Genomic DNA, 7,380 nt, shown 5'->3' with positions numbered 1-7,380 from the left:
GAGATGGAGCCAAGCTCCCAGCCCGCGCTGGAAGGTGCCTTGAGAAGAATTTGGAAACAAAGCAGATCTGCGTAGATTTCGGGCTCCGCCAACTTTCTGGCTGCGTAACTTTGGGCAACTGACTTAATTCATCTGAGTCTGTCCTTGCACCTGCAGAGAGGGAAACTGATGCCTTCCAAGTACAGCATGTGTGGTGAGGACCACGTGTGTGCGCACGACGCCAGGCGCACCGGAGCTTGGCAGGCCAGGGCGCGCGCTTGCTACTAATGGAGTTCCCTTGCGCACGGTGCTTTGCAGCTCCAAGTTCAGTTCAGAGAGAGCCCGCCGAGCCTTGGGATCCCTCAGGGGTGGGATGATGGTGGGGCTGGAGGGGGGAGCCCCCGCGGCCCCATCCCGGCCTTCGGCAAGGCTGTGTGCGCGCTGCCATTGGCCGGGGCGGCCTGGTGGGCGGGAGGATGACATCAGCGGCAGGTTGGATTATAAAGGCGGGAGCCGAGCCGCGGGCTCAGAGCGCACCCAGCCGGCGCCGTGCAGCCCTGGGACCCGCGCCCGCCCGGCAACCCGGCCATCCTGCACCGCGCCCTCCTGCTCATCCGCCGGTCAGCCCCGCGCTTCCCTCGCCGCTGACAGTCTGCGGCCCCTCGACCCCGCGGGCACCATGCACCTCTCCCAGCTGCTGGCCTGCGCCCTGCTGCTCACGCTACTCTCGCTCCGGCCCTCCGAAGCCAAGCCCGGGGCGCCGCCGAAGGTGAGTGCTGGCGCAGGGACGTCCTGCCTGTGAGGGGCCATAGGAGGACTGGTCCCGGCTGGGGTCCTGGGAGGATGCTGCGCGCGGGATGGAGTAAAGCGCGAGAAGACATCCCTTTCCCTCGAGATGTGCCGGGAGAGGAGCCAGGGAGCCCTCGAAGCCCGGACTCGGGGGGTCTATTTACCCAGACTTTGGGGAAAGTCGACAGATGCGCAGCCTCTGCCCCAGAGTGGCCCGCGGGCGAGGGGCGAAGGAGGGAGAGCTAGGGGATTCTCAAGGGTAGGACCATTGCCGCCGCTTGGCAGGTGCATGCGGGGCCAAGCCTGTCCGGCAGCAGTGGGGGGCGCGCTCGAGACTCGAAGGGACAAATCGCGCTGCCAGGCGCGCTGGTCCAGAGCATCAGGGAGGCGCCCCTTCACCTACAGGCTCTTTTCCTCCCACAGGGCCCGCGAACCCCACCCGGGGAGGAGCCGGCCGAGTCCCAGGCTGGAGGCAGCGGTCAGAAGAAGGGCGACAAGGCTCCCGGGAGCGGCGGCGCCAACCTCAAGGGCGACCGGTCGCGACTGCTCCGGGACCTGCGCGTGGACACCAAGTCGCGGGCGGCGTGGGCCCGCCTCCTGCACGAGCACCCGAACGCGCGCAAATACAAAGGAGGCAACAAGAAGGGCTTGTCCAAAGGCTGCTTCGGCCTCAAGCTGGACCGGATCGGCTCCATGAGCGGCCTGGGATGTTAGTGCGGCGACCCCTGGCGGCGGTGAGTACCTCCAGCCCCCGAAGCGCTGCTCCCGGGGCAGCAAAGCCTTAACCCCGCCCGCAGGCCAGTTCCTCTCCGATCACCCCCGACCCCGGGACCGTCCCGCCTCTCAGTCGGCCTTTACAGGGGGGCCGGGAGATCCAGGGCCGGGATCGAGTGTGTGCTGGGCACTGTGTTGGCGCTCTCCCTTATCCTTCACCCCGTCCCATTTATCGTCCCATTTTACAGATGGAGAAAGTGAGGATTGAAGTGGTCAGGGCTCTTTGGCAAGGTCTGAAATGGCTTGGCCTGGATGGACCCCACCCCTGGCTGCCTCAGGAGAAGCAGAGACAGGCTCCGTGGGGTCCCACACATCCTCCACCTAAGGCAAAGCCTTGGCTCCAGTTTGCCAGTTGGGGGGACTGAAGGGAGGTGGTGGCTTGAAAGAGTAGAAGAGGAAGGGACGTGCACAGCACAGGGCAGGCTGATCTGCAGCCATGGCCGCGCTGTGCATGGCAGGGGCCTGCCAACCCTTAGGGGTGGCTTCCTGGGTCAGTTGTCCCAGAAAAGAGACAGGCTTGGAGAAACACCTGTCCCCTCACGGTAGAGAGACCAGCCCTCTGGGGGGCTCTTCCGGCCCCTCCTGTGGGCAGACCGTCCAGGGCCCTGGTGCTGCCACAGCCCTTGTGGTCTCAGGGGTCAACCTCGCTGATCTGGACACTGTTTCAGGGAAAGGAGGAGAGTGAATTAAATCTTTATTCATTACCCCAACCTCAAACTTGGCATCCCCCAAGCTAAGCTCCTCACAAACCCTGCCCCTCCCCCCCCCCCACATTCTCCTGGGCACCCTGCCTCTGGCCCAGCCCCCTTACCAGGGCTGGAAACTTTAGCCCCTGCCAGGTGCCGCATCCTGGCAATTTACTGCTATGAAGATACTCACCTCCTCTCCTTCCTTCTCCGCTGCCCGTCAGTGAGTAACGTTCCAGCCTGTGACATTGACAGCCGGGTAGTTCAGAATCACACCCCATGCTGGTTTCAAGCCTTGCCCCCTCCAGCCCGGCTGCGGCCAGACCCTGTCCACACCCGACTGGCCCCACTCATGACCCTGTAGAGCTGGGCTCTGTGCCCCTTAAGACTTTGCAGTGTCCCCACTGTCCTCCCCAGCAGGAAACAAGGGTGCCCCTCTTTGAACCTTGCAGGTTCGTTGCGTACCCCTTTTTTCCGGCACATAACACTTTTCATGCCAGGTCCTAGCTGATTGCGGGCCTCCCCGCCTTCCCACACTGACCTGTGAGCATCGGGAGGACTAGATGCTGGCCTGAGGTGAGCCGGACCCCACGGCTCTTAAAATGTTTGTCAGTGACCAGGGCAGCTGCCCGTCCGTTTACACAGGCTCCGCCTCCATGTGCCCTGGACTGTGGCCGGCCCCCTGCCACTCTCTGCAGCCGGACTTGACCAGGCTGGGCGCTTCTCCCACGTCTGCCAGGGCTTCTGCCGTGTCGCCTTGACTCCTGCCTGCGCAGGTTGAGAAATGGTTCTGGCAGCCCAGCCCAGCCGGGAGCGGCCGACACTGCGCTGTCTTTCCTCCCTTCCCTCCTATCTAAACAGCGAGGAGATGGAGTCCCGGGCCTCAAAATTCCACTCCATGATTTAAGCACCAAGCCCAAACTTCAGACTCGAAACAAATATTAGTTTACACTGGATAATATATGTGGCCAGTGTCTGTCCCCCAGGAGCCTGGCTCTTGAACGAGGCTGTCTGTGGGCATCAGGTGGCGGTCAAATGGGTGGAGAGGAATCAGATTGCCAGGGCACCTTGACCACTTAGACTGGGGACGTTTCTCCACCTCCTTAAAGCCCTCCCTTTTGGCATAGATGAATCACAGCCCGGCAGTATCCTCAACTCCAGACTCCCCCCACCCATGCCCCACTGCCTGTGTCCTCCTGCTGGGGGATGTCACTGGTTTGGGCTTAAAAGGAAAAGCTGACGCTTTTGATTTTTCACACTGATGAAAACTCCTCTGAGGTTGTGGTCAATTCTCCACTCGGGGGTTGCCTTCGGCTCTATGCAGCCGCCGTAATCACAGCTGCCAATGATTATATGGGTCTTGATTATAACGTGCTAATAACAGACACAAGATGTGGCTGGGACCTGAATGAACACCTGGTCCAAACATCACAGACACCTGTCATTGGTTTGGACCGATGGGACGTGATGGATGGGCGGGGAGGGGGAGGGGGCTCGCCAGGCCGGCTGCCTTCGGGGAGAGTGCTGATTCTCCCAGGACGCCTTTCTGCAGCCCTGGGGCCCATTAGCAGGGACTGACCACTTTTCAGCTTTACTTGGCACAAAAAGCCCTGACTTGGGGAGCCTCCCAATGCACCAACCCAGCATGATTGTTCATTTCCCAGCTGGTTTGAGGCACATTTCCCCCACTTCTGAAGGGAACCCCAGACCCAGACCCTTTCCCAAACACAGCCAGAGGGGGAAAGAGACACTGTTTACCGAACGGCCCCCACGCTCTGCCGCTGCCCAGTACATGGCCTCCCACTGATTCTTACAGGCAGCCCTGGGAAGTGGCTATTATCCCATTTTATGGATGAGGAAAGCCTGTCAAGGTTGGGATCTGAGCCCAGGTTCCCAGCTCCTCGGGTGTCCCTCTTTCCTTCTCCACCTCCACCCCAACCATTTTCCAGACACCTGGAGCACCTGACTGAGGGCTTGTGTTGTAGCAGAAAAGGGGGGAAGAGAGAGAAACTTTGCATTCTCTTTCCTTCCCTGTCTCATCGAGAGCCAAGGTTAGACTGAGGCGGGGGGTGGGGGGCAGGAAGGCTGGCAGACATTCCGTTTTCACAGTGCTGGAGGCAGGAGGTGTCAAGGGCATGGCACAAGGCAGGATTCCCGGGAAGGGATGGAGGGAAAGGGCCTCTCTCCCCTCCACGGGCAGGCCCCCACCAGGTGGCCTAGCGGCTGCAGGAAAGAGGAGGAAGGTTCTAGAAATGCCCAGCCAAGGGGCCAGAACTGAGTGAGCTTCCTGTGTGCCCCTCTGTGTTTCAGGATTGGGAACTTGCTCCGTTGTCATGAGGTCATCCTGGCCATCTGCCTCCCGGCCTGTGAAATCACCTCCAACGCGATGTGGCTTTGACATTTCTTTTGTTGTTTTTTTCTCCTGGTACTGGGAATACACATCACCAGCTGTTTTATTATTATTTGGGGTTGGGTGGGTATGATTTCATTGTTTATTTGTTTTGAAAATGAAAAATAAAAAGTTATATATTATATACATGAAACACACACATCTACACCACTTGATGACAAGGGACAGTTTTTAAAAGACTGACAAAACCAGCTGTAAAACATTGCTGTTTGTAAATTCATGTCATGCATAAATGTATTTATGTTGTAAAGCTATTTATATTGTTTATAAAGAGATATTTATAAAAATTTTATTTATGTAACTAAATGAAAGAAGTCAATCATTGTAATGTTTTTGTCCTAACTAGTTGAAAAATGTAAAAAAAAAAAGTCATTCCATGACCATTTTGAAAACTGTCTTTATTTACTTATTCCATTTATGTTGTAGGAATCAGTCCAAGGCAAAAGGAGAATGTGAAGATGAGCCTTTTGCCTTTAAATAGCATCTAACAGCCACTTTCCCAATTCTGGATGTATTTGCATCAGAATCTCCTGGGGAGCTTGTTAAAAAGATACAGATTCCTGCCCCATCCACCCCCAGATCTGCTGAACCTTAGTCTCCAGGGATAGGACTGGCCTGGTGGATTTTGGATTTTGTCTCCAAATGATTTTGACCAGCTCAGCCAGGTCAGGCAGCCCTGCTTGGGTAAATGTCACCTGACATCTGTGAAATCAGATGTCTGTGAATTAAATTAAAATTGAATTCAGCTGACTTAGGGTCTCTACATTCTATTCTACCTCTGCTATTAGGGGAAAGAAATACCTGAAAGTCCTCTTGATATGGGCAATTCAGACGGTCTCTGCTTATCCTGAAGAATTGGCCAGCGTGCCCTTTGACCCTGGGCGACTCCACAGCCTGGGATGGGGTCGATTTTACCTGTGGTGAGTCCCAGGGGCCGCCGAGGGCTAGAGGCCGATGGCACCCTCTACTCCTGGAAGAGAGAGAAGATACCCTCACATTTCATGTTTGCACCATGAGCTGTGTTTTACAAGAGGGTTGTGGATTTTCTCTACACTTAAAACCTCTAATAATTACAGTTCCCGCGAGCTGCAGAGCCTTGAATGGAACTGTGGGCGTGAATAATCTCTTGCCCTGAAACGTACAGGAAACGCTTAAATAATTCCGAGGAAATTTCGCTACATCGCTGGTGTGGCAACACTTCTGTGCTGCCCTCCTCACCTGACTTCGGGGCCACCTGAGGGGAGAGCAGAGACGTGAAGACCAGGGTCGGGGAGACTCGGGAGCACTTCACAGGGGCAGCAGGTGTGGCCAGGCTTGCCCCCGGCCCCCCCACGTCTAGAAGGCTCCCTGGACTTCTGTGAGCATCTGGCCCCGAGCCGTTGTTCTCCAGCGGCAGGTGGGTGGCCCCCAGCACCGTGACCTCGCACAGGTGAGGAAAATGCTTTGAAGTCAGGTTCCACCTGGGGCAGCTTAGGGCCCTTCCCACCCGGTCCACGACCAGGAGCCCATCTGGGGCCACTTTCCCCTGCCTCACTCCCGCCTCTGGGGCTTAGGACTCGGGTGCCATGTTAGGGAGACTGAGGGGTCCAGCACCCCCAGGACTTGCAGGGCCGCAGCTCACCGTGCCATCTGCAGATAGCACTAGAAGGGGATGCCTGAGAGGGGTGGACCCAGGGGGAAGTTGGGGGCTGGGGTTGTACACGATGGGCTCCACTGGTGGTGAAACACCTTCCCAAAGCACAGTGAATTCAGAGACTTGGGGAGCCGCCACTAGAAGCTAACGGTCTTCCCTGTGGGTAGCATCCGGGCTCCTAGTAGCCCAGGACTGATAAGGACCCCTGCCCAGGCTATCCCTGTTCCCCACCTGTGCAGCTCACGTGTCACCTACGAGTCCCAAACAGCATGCTTGTCAACTCCGGGCCCCGCCAGGCCAAGGTCAACCCTCAAGCCCTCGGCTTAGGATGCTCTCAGCAGCAACTGGGACTCATCATCCCAGCAAAGGATTTCTGCTGGAAAGCCAGAAAGGCTTGGCAGATCTCCAACGAGGGGCAGGAGAGGTGTTGAGACCCCCCCACAGACTGCCCTCACGGCATCGCGCAGGCTCCAGCTCTCAGCTCTGTGGGGTCCCCACCGCTCAGCGAGTTTCTTGTCTCCAAAGCTGTTGGAGGACCTGCAGCCCCTCTCCCTCAGTCCAGCTAAGGCAGGGCCAGCTCGGAGCCGTGGGCCCAAGGACGAGGCTGGCAGGAGTCCCAGTCCTCCTGGGACTGAGCGGGCACCCCTCAGTGTTGGAGGGTCCCCTGTGAAAATGGAGCAAACCCAGGGCAGCAGAGACAAAGAGCATTTTAGGCACCGGGAGGCCTAGTCCTGCCCAGTGTCCCAGAGGAAGCAGTGCTCTTTCCCAAAAAGGTCGGTGACAGGGACGCGCGGCGGTGGGCAGGGATGGGAGGTGGGGGAACAGCTGCCAAGCCCACCCAGTGAACCCCAGTCAAACCAAAACCCCTCGGTGCCGCAGCTGTGGACATGGAGAAGTCCTGGCCAGGTGGGACAGGGCCCAAGAACCCCACCGCGGGGCCCCAAAAGTGCCTGGAGGAGAGACCAAGTCCATCACCCCAGCAAAGCGTCATTCATGGAGGTGACCCCAGTCACCCCGACACGGAGGCCTCGGGCAGGCACGTGGCCCAGGGATCTGCCCTCTGCCCACTGCCGCGGAGGTGGGCAGCCCTCCTGCTCCAAGAGCAGCAC

General features: G+C 58.1%; 1 protein-coding gene across 1 annotated transcript; it reads left to right on the top strand.

The window, feature by feature from the left end:
* The first annotated feature begins 658 nt into the window (after positions 1-658).
* NPPC (natriuretic peptide C) lies at positions 659-4,899 on the top strand. The gene is made up of 3 exons (XM_077152058.1): positions 659-748; positions 1,192-1,502; positions 4,539-4,899. The coding sequence occupies exons 1-2, from the start codon at positions 659-661 to the stop codon at positions 1,480-1,482; spliced, it is 381 nt and encodes a 126-aa protein (XP_077008173.1). The 3' UTR covers positions 1,483-1,502; positions 4,539-4,899.
* The last annotated feature ends 2,481 nt before the right edge of the window (positions 4,900-7,380 follow it).

The sequence above is a fragment of the Tamandua tetradactyla genome, chromosome 3 (assembly GCF_023851605.1).
Source record: "Tamandua tetradactyla isolate mTamTet1 chromosome 3, mTamTet1.pri, whole genome shotgun sequence".
NCBI classification, from domain to species: Eukaryota; Metazoa; Chordata; class Mammalia; order Pilosa; family Myrmecophagidae; genus Tamandua; species Tamandua tetradactyla.
Note: the sequence above shows the minus strand (reverse complement) of the source record. Positions and strands in the feature narration are given on the sequence as shown.

What these genes read in the sequence shown, in the direction of transcription:
- NPPC (XM_077152058.1), top strand. Translation starts at nt 659, where the DNA reads ATGCACCTCTCCCAGCTGCTGGCCTGCGCCCTGCTGCTCACGCTACTC. An exon ending in AGCCCGGGGCGCCGCCGAAG is followed by an intron (nt 749 to 1,191) that starts GTGAGTGCTGGC and finishes TTCCTCCCACAG; the next exon opens with GGCCCGCGAACCCCACCCGG.